The sequence below is a fragment of the Carcharodon carcharias genome, chromosome 7 (assembly GCF_017639515.1).
Source record: "Carcharodon carcharias isolate sCarCar2 chromosome 7, sCarCar2.pri, whole genome shotgun sequence".
Classification (NCBI taxonomy): domain Eukaryota; kingdom Metazoa; phylum Chordata; class Chondrichthyes; order Lamniformes; family Lamnidae; genus Carcharodon; species Carcharodon carcharias.
In genome coordinates, this window is record NC_054473.1 from 130,060,834 (window position 1) to 130,077,618 (window position 16,785).

At 43.1% G+C, this 16,785-nt stretch overlaps 1 protein-coding gene across 1 annotated transcript in view; it reads right to left on the bottom strand.

The window, feature by feature from the left end:
* The window catches only part of pard6a (par-6 family cell polarity regulator alpha), a 97,865-nt gene extending 94,211 nt beyond the window's left edge, over window positions 1–3,654 (bottom strand). Inside the window, exons 1-2 of the mRNA XM_041192469.1 lie at window positions 3,488–3,654; window positions 2,590–2,812 (exon numbers count right to left, since the gene is read on the bottom strand). Of these exons, the coding sequence (XP_041048403.1) occupies window positions 2,590–2,812; window positions 3,488–3,586 (322 nt within the window). The 5' untranslated portion in view covers window positions 3,587–3,654. The remainder of the gene's footprint in view (window positions 1–2,589; window positions 2,813–3,487) is intronic.
* Between the last annotated feature and the right edge of the window lie 13,131 nt (window positions 3,655–16,785).

Consider the following 16,785-nt stretch of genomic DNA (forward strand, 5'->3'; position numbering starts at 1 on the left):
TTTGTCACTTTCACTGTCACATAAGTTATCATTTGTTGCTTTAATGAGAGCCATCTGAGGTATTATGGCAAGGGTGGAAACCTAACTGGAGGGATTCAACGTGGAGTTCAGAGAAATGTGGATGTAGATTTGAGAAATGACAAGTTAAGGACATGAGAGGAAGAGGATGTAGTTTGCAAGGATGGAGGGGCCTAGGGTGCTTTTTCTTTCAGGAGAAGAATAATGATAGCAGATTTGAAGGAAAGGAGGACAACACCCTAGGAGAATGCACAGTTGGCTCTCATGTTAGTTGATATTGCTAAGAAGGGAAATTGGTGGTCAGTAGTTTATTGGGGATAGGATCAAGGGAGAAGTTGGTAGGTTTCATGGACAAGGCAAACTTAGAGGTGAGGAAAATAGGGAAGAGAGTAAAAAGTATTGGGGCAAAGGTCAGTGCAATTACCCACAATGAGCTTATGGATGGAAAGGACCTTGTTCACAAATGAATGGATATTCTGCAGGAGATGCAAAGAGGAGCAGTGAGAGCTGATTCACTGGCAGAGTTCACAGGGCTAGTACTAGGATGGGTGGGTTGGACAGAGCAGAAATTGACAAGATGGGCAGTAAAAAGCATTAAATGCCTCCTGCAAGAGTGAAATATTTGCAATCTCCTTCCTCCAAACAACTAATGCTCAGGCTATACTATATTTGATTCCCACCTACATGTTAAATCTTTATTTTAAAAAAATTTGCTAACTCGATTTACCTATGGTTACAACAGTTATCTTGACACCAGCAAGGTAGCAAATATATAAAATACAAAAGATGGTTTTTACTGGAATTGCAGCTGCACTTCAGACAAGATGTTATTCAATTATCCTTAAGCAATCAAAAGATCTGTGATTAAATAAACCTATTGAGTTCCACTTCATAATTGAATCTAAAGCTATTCTCAATTCATGGGTAGCATGAAAGATGTTCAGGTCATGAAACCACCATGATAGCAACAATCCATCCACTGTAGTTTAAGAACATATGCATACAATAAATTCTCAATTACACTGATTGAGTTTGTGATGCATTGTTAAGACATCATTAGGGCACACTACTAACTTTCTACAGCTGTTTGGATCACTAGTTGACAATTTAATCTAAGGCACTCGAAAGCTGCAGACTCTGCATTTTTGTTTCCCCACTTTTAAGTAATAATATATAGTTTAGGGGATTGTAAGATAACTTTATGGTTGCAAAGTTTGTAGCCCACACAAATTTTGATGTCTACAGATTAGCCCCTCATCCACTCTGCAGACTCCACAATGAACAGGAAGAAAAATACTAGGATCACATATCAGCACATCAAAGGTTAGAATTCTAGAAGATTAGTATGTAACCATCAGTATGGGATGCACATTCATTCAATTTAATTTGGGTACTTATGGAATATCATAATTGTTATGGTGCAGGAGGAGGCCATTCAGCCCATCAAGTCTGCAACAGCTCTCCCAATGACCATCATGATTCAGTGCCATTCCCTTGCCCTTTCCCCATAACCCTACGCATTGGTTGTATTTAAACAACTATCTAATGCCCTCTTAAATGCTCCGATTGATCCTGCCTCCACCACACTTCCAGGCAGTGCATTCCAGACTCAAACCGCTCGATGTGTGAAAAGTTTTCTCTCACATTACGTTTGCTTCTTTTGCAAATCACTTCAAATCTGTGCCCTCTTGTTCTTAATCATTTTACAAGCAGGAACAGTTTCTCCCTATCTACTCTAGCCAACCCCCTCAAGATTTTGAACACCTCTATCAAATCTCCTCTTAGCCTTCTCCTCTCCAAGGAGGACAGTCCCAACTTCTCCAGTCTGTCTTCATAACTGAAGTTTCTCATCCCTGGAACTATTCTCGTATAACTCCTACATCTCTCCAATGCGTTCACATCCTAACTAAAGTGTGGCACCCTGAACTGTACACAATATTCCAGCTGAGGTCTAACTAGTGTTATAGGGGCCCATGAGTATTTTTAAAGAGAAACCAAGTCTTTCCAGGAACCAGCAACCCTTCAGTGAGACACATCCGCCTCAAAATAATATTTTAACCCATAAATCTAATCAACGATTCTAACAGGGAACCCGGAGTTTAGATCATTTCTCCTAAAAATCTGTATTTTAAAGCCATTTTTATCGCCAAGTCTGACACTGGCTGCAGTGAGTCACTATCTATATTTAGCCCAAATAAGACAAAAGCAAAGTGAATAATGGATAAATCGTCGGTTAAAAATAGCACTCTCATTGAAAGAGACTGCACGCTATTTTTTCCTGTTTTTTTGGCTAGGATTAACGGGATTCCGTGCATAGCTAGGACCTTTTATGATCAACTCAGCCTGGATCGGGGTTACAAGGTTCTCTGTATATTTAGGATCATAAGTGATTAAGAAGGACATTCTTACCAGCTGCGACCATCTATAGTTTCAAATCGATACCCAGACCATTTAACCCACTATCGGATTCCGCGTTACTCTCAAGAGCAATTTGTTTTTAAAAAATGGGAAACATCTTCGGGAGCCAGCGTTGCAATAAAAAGATTGTCGTATAGTAGGTGCTGCACTTACCCCGTCTCTGAATGATGACTCGCAGCAGAGGGTTGGCAGACGATAGCGCTTTGTGATAATTGTCATCGTTGTTGATGGGCAACAAATCCCCGTGGATGTCGGTGTATCCCAACAATACGTCCACGTACGGGATCTGATGGACGGCTTGGATCAGCTGGTAAAATTCCTGAAAACCTCCAACATTTGAACGTTTTAGAGCAAATCTTCTAAATTCAGCGTCGAACTGCGAAAAAAGAGATAATTGAGTTTGCAGCACCTGCACGTTTAAACTCTGTTAGGGTTTTAATTCAGCAAAATAACAATTAAACTAACCAAGTGCTCCAAAATAACGTCCTAAAAATCCAAGAATAGATTTTGTAAGCAATAATATCATTTTCGCGAGCGAAGCCCTGCCTGTCAAACTCTTTGCAATACGTAACATTAAATATGGCTCCAACATTGCGATCATAATTCACATTACGAGATGTTGAGAAACTGGCACCATAGCTTAAAGAGTCTGTGCAGGAAGCAAGAAAAACAAGTGCCGCAGCAACATTAGCCGCCAGATCCTAAAAAATTGCAGGCGCCTTGAGATTTTTTTGCGAAAGAAGGTGAGGTTTGTTACAATACTAGCGGGTCAATTCACTCCCATGAGCAGCACGTCCCGAGTAACCGTAGTCTGTGCGCAGTTGTGAAGACAACACACACACACACACACAGCCCCTGGAAAACATCCAGGGACCAGCGATCGGTAGAATTGAGACCCGTTTTGTTGCATTGTTACATAACCTAAACCACCTTACATCATTGCCAAAAAAATCCCACGATGCTATATAGGCTTTGATATATGAAGCCAGTTTAGCATTGAGAGAAATACTAATTTTACATAAGAAAATCAAGCAATCAGCAAATTCTCTACCTTGCTTTTCACCTCGATAATATTGTCCACAGTTCTGGCTGGTGTCCTGTGGTGTTTGGACATGGTCTCACTGCGTTGCCCACAGTCTATGTCAACCATACACTGCTAAGACTCAGCTGCAGGTAGCTGCACTATTACCGTATGGAACTGACTTCTGCGAGAATACCACTGGCCCGGCTCTACGTCACCGCGCGATGATGACTCCCGCCTCCTCAAATTCATGAATGGCTGCTTGTGGTCCCGGGGGTGTGGCCAGGACAGGTATCATTATGATGTCATGTGGAATGTTGCTGTCAAGTAACGATGGCAACATTAGAACGCGATTGTAATTTGTACCTTCTCAAGAGAATGATGTTCAGAGCATCAGTTGCAGGTATGTGCCTTCAAGTCATTTTATAAGCAATGTAAATAGACATCAGAAGAAAACTAAGCATTTTGTAGGTCACTTCGTTATAATTTTCTGAAATGTTTCAAACCGCTTCACGTATAACGATTTACATGATGTACGAAGACTTGCGAAGGCTAACACCACCTGCCACGTTCGTGCAAAGCAAGATGCCACAAATAGCAATATGATGAACGCACATAATCTACTTTCGGTGATACCGAATAGATATTTTGCCTCAGTTATCACTGAACTGGCAACAAAGAGGAAATGACAACAGTAGAAATCAAGAGCAATATTATAACAGGTACGATAGAAAGAGAAGAGTTACTAGCCAAATCTAAGAAGAATAAAGTTCCTGCTCTGGATGGATTGCACATTTGGATACTCAGTGAGACTAGGAGGGAAATAGAAGAGATATATTTAAACAAAATCAATATAAAAAGGATAATATCAGAGCACCGGCAAACAGCGATTGTAACTCCTATTTACAAAATGTGAGATTTAACTAATCCAGGGCTCTCTAAAGCAGTTAGCTTAATGTAAATGGTAAGAAAGATACCAAGCTATCTGTTAAAAGATCAAATGATAAAACAGCAAGAGCCTAAGAATGTAATAGCAATAGTATAGATTTTTAACAGGAAGACCATGTTTAACGAACCTCACTGAATTAATTAATGAAGCAACAGAAAAAATATACAAGGGCAATGCGGTAGACATTTTAAACATGGGTTTCTAGAAGGCTTTTGATAAGGTACCAGGTAAGAGAAAAATGGAGACACCCTGGGAATGCAAACAATGTGCTGGGGTTCATTTCTGGAGGAATAAAACACAAAAGCAGAGAGGTAATGTTAGTTATTTAGGACCTTGGTTAAACCACATGGAATACCGTGTATTTCTTTTGTCCATACCACAAAAAAAGTTATTGCAGGATTTGATAAGTACAGAAAAGTTATACAAATATGGTTCCAGAACTGAGAAGCTGTATGCATCAGGAAAAATTTGAGGTTTTTTTTTCCTGGAAAGAGCTGATTAGAGGAAACCTAATAGAGATTTTCAAAATTTTGAAAGGATTTGGGATAAAGTGAATCTAAGGTAAATTGTTTCTACTTCTGGGTGAGTTCAGAACAAGAGCGTTCATAAATATAAGGTGCCACCAACATATCAAATAAAGACATTCAGAGGAATTTCTCTACATGGTGATTGGTGAGACTGTCCAACTCACTGCCACATGGTGTTATTGAAGCAGGTATCATTAATTCATTTGAAGGAAGGTTTGATGCTTGAATGAGGCCAAAGGGATTGACAGACAATGGGAGCTGAGCGGGAAGAGGCAATTAGAGTGGGAGGAGGCTCATGGGGAGTATAAATACTGACATACACTAGTTGGGCTGAACAGCCTGTTTCTGCACCATAGATTTCATGTGATTCTGGTTGAAAGAGAAAGCATGACTCGGATACAGGGAGAATCCCTGCACTTCCTTGAATAGCACATGGGACCTTTACTGTCTAGCTAAATAAGCAAACTGAAATTAATTTTAATGTCTTAATTATAGGACAGGACTTCCAGGAATTCAGGATTCCCTTAGTTTGAATCCTATGCCAAATGCAGTCATAGAGGTCTACAGCACAGAAAAAGGCCCATCGGCCCGTCGAGTCTGCAACAGTCAAACAAGTACCTAACTATTCTAATCCCATTTTCCAGCACTAGGCCCATAGCCTTGTATGCCATGGTATCGCAAGTACACATCCAAATAATACTTAAATGTTTTGAGGGTTTCTGCCTCTCCCATCCTTTCAGGCAGTGAGCTCCAGTGGCACACCACTGTTAGCCAGAGAGTTGGCATAAATGGGTCATTTTCTGGTTGGCAAGATGTAGCGAATCGTTTGCCACAGGGATCAGTGCTGGGCCCTCAACTTTTTACAATTTATATAAATAACTTGGGTGAAGGGACTGAAGGTATGGTTGCTAAATTTGCTGATGACACAAAAATAGGTAGGAAAGTAAACTGTGAAGACGACATAAGGAGGCTACAAAGTGACATTGAAAGATTAAGTGAGTGGACAAAGATCTGGCAAATGGAGTATAATGTGGGCAAATGTGAAATTGTCCATTTAGGCAGGAAGAATAAAAAAGAAGCATATTATTTTCATGGTGAGAGATTGCAGAGCTTTGAGGTAACAATATCCAGATGGTAGAGCAGAGTACAAAGGAAGATATTATGAGAGCTTGCCAGAAAGGTATGGTGATAATCGTGGGGGATTTTAATCTACATATAGACTGGAAAAATCAGATGGGCAAAGACTAGGTGAGGAGTTCATAGAATGTTTTCAGAATAGTTTCTTAGAACAGCATGTTCTGGAGCCAACAGAGAGCAGGCAATACTAGACCTGGTATTGTACAATGAGATAGGATTAACTAATGACCTCATAGTGAAGATGCCCCTAGGTAGCAGTGATCATAATATAATTTTAATTTGACATTCAGTTTGAGGGAGAGAAGAGTGGTTCTAAGAGTAGTATTTTAAGCTTTAATATGGGCAATTATGAGGGCATGAAAGCAGAGTTAATTAAAGTGAACTGGCAAGTGAGGTTAAGGGATAGGTCAATAGAGATGCAGTGGCAGACATTTAAAGGGATATTTCAGAATACACACAGAATAGATACATTCCAACAGGAACAAAAAATTCCAAGGGGAGGGTCCGCTATCCATGGTTAACTAAGAAAGTGAAAGATAGTATTAAACTTAAAGAAAAAGCATATGATTGCACAAGGATGGGTGCAAGTCAAAAGATTGGACAGAATATAAAAAAAAGCAAAAAATGACTGAAAGATTAATAAAGAGGGAAAAATTAGAGTAGGAGAGAAAGCTAGTGGAAAATAAAAGCTCATAGTGTAGGGAGTAACATATTGGCATGGATAGAAGATTGGCTAGCTAACAGGAAACAGAGAGTAAGCATAAATGGGTCATTTTCTGTTTGGCAAGATGTAACGAGTGGTGTGCCACAGGGATCAGTGCTGGGGCCTCAACTTTTTATAATTTATATAAATGACTTGGGTGAAGGGACTGAAGGTATGGTTGCTAAATTTGCTGATGACACAAAAATAGGTAGGAAAGTAAGCTGTGAAGACGACATAAGGAGGCTACAAAGTGACATTGAAAGATTAAGTGAGTGGACAAAGATCTGGCAAATGGAGTATAATGTGGGCAAATGTGAAATTGCCCATTTAGGCAGGAAGAATAAAAAAGAAGCATATTATCTTCATGGTGAGAGATTGCAGAGCTTTGAGGTACAGAGGGATCTGGGTGTCCTTGTGCATGAATCACAATAGGTTTCTATGCAGGTACAGCAAATCATTAGGAAAGCAAATAGAATGTTATCATTTTTTGTGAGGGGAATTGAATACAAAAGTAGGGAGGTTAATCTTCAGTTATCCCGGCGCTGGTTAGACCACATCTGGAGTTCTGTGTACAGTATCAATCTCCTTATTTAAGGAAGGATGCAAATGCATTTGAAGCAATTCAGAGAAGATTTACCAGACTAATACCTGCAATGCGTGAGTTGCCTTATGAGGAAAGGTTAGACAGGCTAGGCTTGCATCCGCTGCAGTTTTGAAGAGTAAGAGGTGGTTTGATTGAAATATATAAGATCCTGAGGGGTGTCGAGAAAGTGGATGTGAAAAGGATAGGCAGAATCATCTCAGATTTGCAATGAGTGCAGTAGCGGGTGGGTAAAACAACGTTTTTCCCTCCGGCCACAATGGCAGGTTTTCACGTCGTATCATCACAAACCCACTGCATTAGTCATGCATTCCTGGGAAACATGGCCTTTTGATGGCGGATGGGCTGTCATTCGCTCGCCATGCCATCACCTCGCCACTTCATCATGCTGGGCGCCATATTTAAGATCCAGATGTGCGCACACATCTCAGTGCTTCCAGCCCAGGACTAATTGGAGGGAAGATGTCCACGAAAGGCATAAAGATTGCAACCCCTACATTTAGTGTCACATCACTGGAACATCTTTGGACGCTGTGGAGGCCTGCCACGATGTCCTCTACTCCCGCCCTGGCCACAGAATGGGCAGAGGCATGACTGACCAGGCTTGGGAGGCAGTGACAGTGATGATCAGTGCCAATGCTGCACAGAAGAGGTTGACCATCCAATGCAGATAGCGGATGAATTATCTCGTTCGTGCAGTCAGGGTATGGAAACCATCTCATCACTCTAAACTCACACACTCAAGCCCATCACACATTCACTGGCATCTCACTCACTGCCAGCTCAAGGGACATCATCACCCATTCTCACACACATATCTTCAACATGTCCATCTGACCTCATCTCCTTTGGAGTCTGCATCCTCAGCCCTCACCATCTTGAGGCCACTCGCACAGATCAACATGTGTCCCCCACACACCCTGGGTTACCCTCCTTCCCCACTACAGCCCTCCTCCTGCAGCCTCTTCCCTGGCCTGAGGCCTCTTCTCCCCCTTCCCCAAGCTAGCCCTAGGCTTGCAGCCATTATAAAGCCACCCACATAAGGCTGATTTGGTAAGTAAATACCTGCCATGAGCCCCCCTAAAAGTGATATGGTGCTGTCTGTGAAGCCTGGCGCTGATGACTGCGAGTGCTGACCAAAGGAAGGTAGGCAAACAAACCTTGAAGTCTTGAGCAAAGTGCAGCCCACCAGGTGCATGTCATGTGCTGTTGTGAAACACGTTCCCGCCAATGTGGGTGGACGATCCAGCAGGGCTGGGGGGTTGATTGTGGGGGTTAGAACGATTCCAGCGGGCTGGCCTAATAATGATATACAGATGTATTACAATGAGGTTCCTGAAGTCCAATGGCAGGAAACACAGCCAGCCATTAGCAGGCTGAGCGGAAGATTGCAAACTGGTTTCACACCATCATGAAACCGATTGCGCCATACTATCTGCTCACACCACCAAACACGCCGACGCCAGCGAGCACGGAAAATCTCAGCTGATGTTTCCTCTTGTGGGAAAACCTAGAACTAGGAGTCACTCTTTAAAAATAAGGGTTCGCCCATTTAAGACAGAGATGAGGAGAAATTTTTTTCTCTCAGAGGGTCTTGAGTCTTTGGGAACTCTCTTCCTCAAAGTGTGGTGGAAGCCAAGTCTTCAAATATTTTTAAGGCAGAGTTAGATATATTCTTGATAAGCAAGGGGGTGAAAGGTTATCGGGGGTAGGTGGGAATGTGGAGTTGATGTTATAATCATATCAGCCATGATCTTATTGAAAAGTGGGAGTAGGCTCAAGGGGCCGAGTGGCCAACTCCTGCTCCTAATTCATGTGTATGTTTGGCCCATACAGAAGTCGTTTCCAACATTTATGAGGTCTTTCATTCATTCAAACTGGATCAGAATAAACTCAATATATAAAGAGATATATATTGCTAATAAGGAAATATACCTGTCCCATGTTTTTTCCTCCCTTATCATTATCTCCCTCGAATTTTCTCCTCAAATTTGAGTACAGGGGTTCAGTCTGGGGTTTGTTGCCTGGCCACTGACATCCATTGATGCCTGACCCAAAAGACTTCATGTTGTGTGTGAAATTAATGAGTGCTTGTAGGCTATTTGATTATGGAGTGCATCAGAACTGAGCACAATTTTGTTCCCACTCAACATCTAATTGTGCAAGCTGTTCAATCGCTAATTCAACACATAACGTAGACTAAACCTGAGACCTCCCTGGTCCTTATGGCTCACTATTAAGCAAGGCAGTGTACTTACACACTAAATCATAAGAGAATCCAATACTTTTTTATTTATAGAACTGTGTAAAGGTCATCTTATGCAATGACCAATCACTATTGTTGCTGACAGTTGTGCAAACTAATTCATTCTCTAAAATTAACATATGCCCAGCAAATAAGGTAGCACCACTTCTGCAGTGCAATGACACTACATTATTACATGTGCTCTCCGATACTGTTAATTTGTTCTTTTCTGAGCAAAACATTGGAAACAAGAAACAATGCTAATAAAAATAGAAATGTGTAGCACCCCTGATGGCTTGGAGGGTAAATACACCAAGAGATACTAAGGTGTGCAGATTAGAAGGTTCAATTTCTAGTCTGTGCTGAGTTAGCTGATGTTAGCCAGGGTTAAAAGTTGGGATCCTGTAAATGATCCCAGTCCCCTTAGACCAAGTAGGGGAACAATTAAAGAGAATTCTCACTTCTCATCTATATCCAATGACTCCTTATAGAAAATGTACATATGTGGAGATCAAGTGGATCGGGTTTGGTTGTATTATTCTCTACAGTTAAATAGTCCGCTAACACTGTCCAGGCTTAAACATGAATAATGACTGAGCTGGCTGAATCCTAAAGGACATAACTGCTAGACTGGGTCTGTGGCAAGTGGTGTGGGAATCAACAAGAGGGAAAAATACTTAACCTCATCCTCACCAACCTGCTTGCTGCAGATGCATCTATCCATGACAGTATTGGCAGGAGTGACCACTGCACAGTCCTTGTGGAGATGAAGTCCCACCTTCACATTGAGGATACCCTTCATTGTGTTGTGCGGCACTACCATCGTGCTAAAGGGGATAGATTTCGAACAGATCTGGGCAACTATTAGGCGCTGTGGGCATCAGCAGCAGCAGAATCGTACTCAACCACAATTTGTAACTTCATGGCCCAGCATATCCCCCACCCTACCATTACCACCAAGCCAGGGGATCAACCCTGGTTCAATGAAGAGTGCAGGAGGGCATGCCAGGAGCAGCACCAGGCATATCTAAAATGAGGTGCCATTCTACAACACAGGACTACATTTGTGTCAAACAGCATAGAGAGCAAGCAATAGACAGAGCTAAGTGATTACACAATCATAAAGCCATAGAAAATTTATGGTGCAGAAAGCGGCCCATTGTGCCGGTGCCAGCCAAAAAAAGAGTAAAAAGAAACCAGTAACTCATTTTTAATCCCACTTTCCAGCATCTGGTCTGTAAGTTACAGCACTTCAGGTGCAGACCCAGGTCCATTTTAGATGAGTTGAGCGTTTCAACCTCAACCACCAATTCAGGTAGTGAATTCCAAATGCCCACCACTCTCTGGGTGAATAAGTTTTTTCTTATGTCCCCTCTAATCCTTCTACCAATCACCTTAAATCTATGCCCCCTGATAATTGACCTCTCTGCTGGGGGAAACAGGTCCTTCCTGTCTACCTATCTAGGCTTCTCATAACTTTGTACACCTCAATTAGGTCACCCCTCAGTCTCCTCTGTTCTAAGGAAAAACAACCCTAGCCTATCCAATCTTTCCTCATTGCTGCGATTCCCAGCCCTGGCAACATTTTTGTAAATCTTTTCTGACTCCCTCCAGAGCAATTATGTACTTCCTGTAATGTGGTGACCAGAACTGTATACAAGACTCCAGCTGTGGACTAACCAACATTTTATACTGTTCCATCATTATGTCCTTGCTTTTGTATTCAATACCTCACCCAATAAAGCAGAGCATTCCATTTACTTCCCTGACCACCTTATCCACCTGTCCTGCAGGAACCTGTGGACATGTGCTCCAAAGTCTCTCGCTTCCTCAATCCCTCCCATTTATTGAGTATACCTTTGCTGTGTTTGCCCTCCTCAAATGCATTCCCTTACGCTTCTCTGGATTGAATTCCATTTGTCACTTTTCCATTCACTCAACCAAACCATTGGGGCAGAATTTTTCCATTGGCGTGCAGGAAGCAGGACCTGCATGCCGACGCGTAAACTGACGCGTGGTCGGGCACGCACCACGTGCTTTGCACACGTGTCCTTTGCGCACCCGCCAGTCATTACTGGGCCAATTAAGGTAGTTGAGGCTCCAATTATCGTGGATTTTAAGGCATTCAGGCTCGCGGCTATCCGAAACTTTAATGATGCTCAATCATGGGTGGGAAAGAGGGATCATTGTTTTTGCAAATCCAGACATTTAACAGTTAGTGCCCAGAAGTTATTGAAAGTTGCGTGTGTGAGGTAGAGAAGTCTCAAATGCATTGCAGCTGCTTGGACTGTACTCATAACCTTCAGGTCAGCACTTTTCAGTGAGGATTTGTTTTGGGGCCTGTAGGTTTCAGCAAGCCTCCCTGAGCCTGGGAATGAGAGGTGATCTCTCCACTGGAGGCACATCATCCAAGGAGGAAGGGAGGGCTAGAAGGGGGAGGAGGCCTGGAGTGCACATTCAGCCTCCAGGGGAGCCACCTTTGGGAGGACAGGTGCAGGCACAAGGGGTGCAGGGCCAATAGGTAGTCCAAGGTGCAAGGGGCTACAGAAGACGCCACTATCCTGCTACCAGAGTAAACAGAGCGTGAACTACTTACCTCAATATGTCTGAGGTGCAGTGCCGAAGGAGGCTCCGGCTGTCAAGGGAGACAGTCAACACTATCTGTCAGATGATTGGTCCATAGATATCAGCAAATGTGTGGGTGGGCACCCCATGCCCATGTCTCTAAAGGTCACAGCTGCCCTCAACTTCCATGCCTCTTTCCAGGGCTCAGTGGGTGATCTCTGTGGTGTCTCCCAATCAGCTGTCCACACTTGTGTCAAGCAGGTCACAAATGCTCTGTTCAGGCATGCACTAACCTTCATCCACTACTGCTGGGACGAGGCCAGCCAGACAGAGCAAGCCAGAGATTTCGCGGCTATTGCTGGCATCCCCCGCGTCCAGGGTGCAATAGACTGCACACATGTGGCCAACAAGGCGTCAGTAGTTGAGCCCGGTGCCTTCATCAATAGGAAGGGCTTCCACTCCATGAACGTGCAGATAGTGTATGATCACAGGATGCAGATGGATTGAGCATGTGCCCGGGCCCATTCAGTCCTCCAACTGAATGATGCCAACATGCTACTCACCCTTCCCATGCGCAGCAGGTCGTTGAAGCGCTGGGTCCATGAGTGCCGCACCACATCGTGGGAGCTCACAACCTCCGCAACCTCCTCCCACACACGCTTCATCAAGTGGGGTGGTCTCCTCCTCCAGTCCCCGGGGACAAGCACATCCTGCCATGCTGCCACCTGCTCGAGGAGGGTAGCAAGGCACTCATTGTAAAACCTTGGCGCACAGTGGCCACCCGCCCTACCCTCCTGCATGGCTGTTTCTGATTTGCCTTCCCCCAACCTCTGGCCTTGGTGCAGCTGTAGCTTTGCCTTCAAACAGGCCGCCGGGTCGCCATTGGACCCAGCAGTGATTGCCGTTCTGCCTGCGCCCGCCCACTTCCGCCATCCCTGGGAGTTGCCAAACACGCTGGGTGGGCCTTAATTGGCCCACCTGCGCAAAATGGCCGCATGATCCCGATCGCTACCTGATATGGGGAAAACTCCCCCCTTGATATCTTATGGAGACAACAGCTATCCTCTTCATTATCAAATACACCACCAATTTTTGTGTCATCTGGAAATTTCCCAATCATTCTTTAGCTCTGAAGAAGAGTCATAAGGATGCGAAATGTTGACTCTGGTGTTATTTCTCTCCACAGATGCTGTTAGACCTGCTGAGTTTTTCCAGCATTTTATGTTTTTGTTTCAGATTTCCAGCATCCGCAGTATTTTGCTTTTATCCCAATCATTCCTCTGACAGTTAAGTCCAAATCATTAATATATATAGCAAACAGCAAGGATCCCACACTGAGCCCTGTGGAATGCTACTGGAAACCACTTTCCATTCGCATAAACATCTATCAACCATTACCAAAAACAAAAATACCTGGAAAAACTCAGCAGGTCTGGCAGCATCTACGGAGAGGGACACAGTTAACATTTCGAGTCCGAATGACCCTTCAGCAAAACTAAGTAAAAATAGAAGAGAGGTGAAATACCCCTTGTTTCCTGTCGCCGAGCCAATTTTGGATCTAATTTGCTCTCTTCCCCTGCATCCCATGGGATCTTACTTTTCTGACCAGCCTGCCATGTGGGACCTTGTTAAATGCCTTACTAAAATCCATGTAGACAACATCCACTCATCAATCCTCCTTATTACTTCCTCAAAAATTTCTATTAAGTTAGTAAGACATGATCTTCCCCTAATAAAACCATGCTGGCTGTGATCAACCTGTGCCTTTTGAACTGGCAGTTTATCCTGTTTCTCAGAATTAATTCCAATAATTTGCCCACCACCGAAGTCAGATTGACTGGCTTATAATTTTCTTGCCTATCCCTCACACTTTTTTAAAATATTGATACAACTTTCACAGACCTCAAATCCCCTGGTAACCTCACCTGTGTCTAGTGAGGATTGAAAATGATCCTCAGAGCATCTGTAATTTCCTCCCTGGCTTCCTTTAACAACTTGGAATACAATCCATCCAGCCCTGGTGACTTATCCACCTTCAAGGATGTCAATCCCTCCAGTACTTCCTCTCTCAATATGCTTATTCTATCTAATATTTCATACTCCTCCTCTTTAACTACAATGTCTGTATCATCCCTCTCCTTAGTGAAGACAGAGACAAAGTACCCATAGAGAACCCTGCCCACATCTTCAGCATCAACACACAAGTTATCATGTACATCTCTGATAAGATCTACCCATTACTTAGTTATTGTTTTGCTCTTAATGTACTGGTAAAACATCGTTGGGTTTTCTTTGATTTTGCTTGCCAATATTTTTTTTATCCTCTCTTTGTTTTCCTAATTTCATTTTTTACTTCACCCTGTATTTTCTATACTCCTCTAGGCTTTCTGCAGTATTGAGCTTTTTGTGACTGTCATAAGCTTTCTTTTTCTGCTTTATCTTACCTTGTATGCTTTTAGATAACCAGGGGGCTCCAGATTTGGCAGTGCTACCCTTTTTCTTTGTGGGGACATATCTACACTGTGCCCTTAGAATCTCACTTTTAAAGACCTACCACTGATTTGACACAGTTTTCCATTATAAGTAGCTGTATCCAGTGCGCTTTCACCGGTTCACTTCTCAGCTTTGTAAAATTTGTCTTCCCTTAGTTTAGAATTTTTACTCCTGTTCTATTTTTGTCCCTTTCCATAATGACGCTAAATCTAACTGTATTATGGTCACTATCTCCAAAATAGTCACCCACTGCTACTTCATCCACTTGCCGAGCTTCATGTCCAAAGACTAAATCTCAAATGGCACCCCTTTCATTGGGTTTGTTACATGCTGGCTAAAAATGTTCACATGAATGCAGTTCAAGAACTTTGTACCCTCTGCACCCTTTACATTGTTCGTATCCCAATTGATAATAGGATAGTTGAAGTTCCCCAACTATTACTGCCCTATTGTTTTTGAACTCAGAAATGTGCTGACATGTTTGCTGTTCTAACTCCCTTCCACTATTTGGGGGTATATACTTAACTCCCAGCAATGTGGCTGCCCCTTTTTTATTTCTGAGCTCAACCCACATGGCATCATTTGATGCTTCTTTTAGTATATCATTCCTCCTCACATCTGTAATTGTTTCTTTAACCAATAATTCTCTACCCCCAACCTTTTTTAACCCCCACTCTATTCTGCCTGGAAACTCTGTATCCAGGAATGTTGAGCTGCCATTTTTGTCTCTCTTTAAAAGCCAAGTTTCTGTTATAGCGATGATGTCATGCTGCCATGTATCTATCTGTGCCCTTAGCACATTGAATCAGATCCAAGCTCTGTAGTCCTGGCACATCCAGCCCTGAACTATGGTGGACAATTAAACAACTCCTTGGAGGAACAGACTCCACAATATCCCCAACCTTAATCATGGGAGAGCTCAGCATGTCAGTGCAAAGGCTAAGGCTGAAGCATTTGCAACAATATTCAGCCAGAAGTACCAAGTGGATGATCCATCTCGGCCTCCTCTAGAGAGCCCCAGCATCACAGGTGTCAGTCTTCAGCCAATTCGATTCACTCCATGTGATATCAGAAACAGCTGAAGGTATTGGATACTGCAAAGGCTATGGGTCCTAACAATATTCTAGCAAGAGTACTGAAGACTTGTGCTTCAGAATTTGCCATGCCCCTGCCAAGCTGCTCCAGTACAGCTACAGCACTGGCATCTACCTGGCCATGTGGAAAATTGCCCAGGTATGTCCTGTACACAAAAAATAGGACAAATCCAAGCCTGTTAATTACCACCCCATCAGTCTACTCTCGACAATCAGTAAAGAGATGGAAGGGGACATTAACAGTGCTATCAAGCGCCACTTGCTTACTGCGCACTGCTCACCTGCTCACTGACACTCAGTTTATGTTTCACTCAGCTCCTGACCTCATTACAGCCTTCGTTCAAACATGGACAAAAGAGCTGAACTCTAGAGATGAGGTGAGAGTGACCACCCTTGATATCAAGGCACTATTTGACCAAGTGTGGCATCAAGGAGCGCTAGCAAAACTGGAGTCATTGGGAATCAGGGGAAACTCTCCACTAGTTGGAGTCATACTTAGCACAAAGGAAGATGGTTGTGGTTGTTGGAGGTCAATCATCTTAGTCCCTGGACATCACTACAGGAGTTCCTCAGGTGAGTGTCCTAGATCTCACCAACTTCAGCTGCTTCATCAATGACTTTCATTCCATTGTAATGTCAGAAATGGGGATGTTCACTGATGATTGTACAATATTCAGCACTATTCACAACTTGTCAGATACTGAAGCAGTCCGTGTTCAAATGCAGCAAGACCTGAATAATACCCAGGCTTGTGTTGACAAGTGGCAAGTAATATGCACACCACACAAATGCCAGACAATGACCATCTCCAACAAGAGAGAATCTAACCATCGTCCCTTGACATTTAATGGCATAATCATTACTGAATTCCCACCATCAACATCCTGGGGATTACCATTGACCAGAAACTGAACTGGACTAGCCATAAAAATACTGTGGCTACAAAGGCAGGTCAGAGGCTAGGAATCATGCAACAAGTAACTCACTTCCTGACTTTCCAAAGCCTGTCCAACA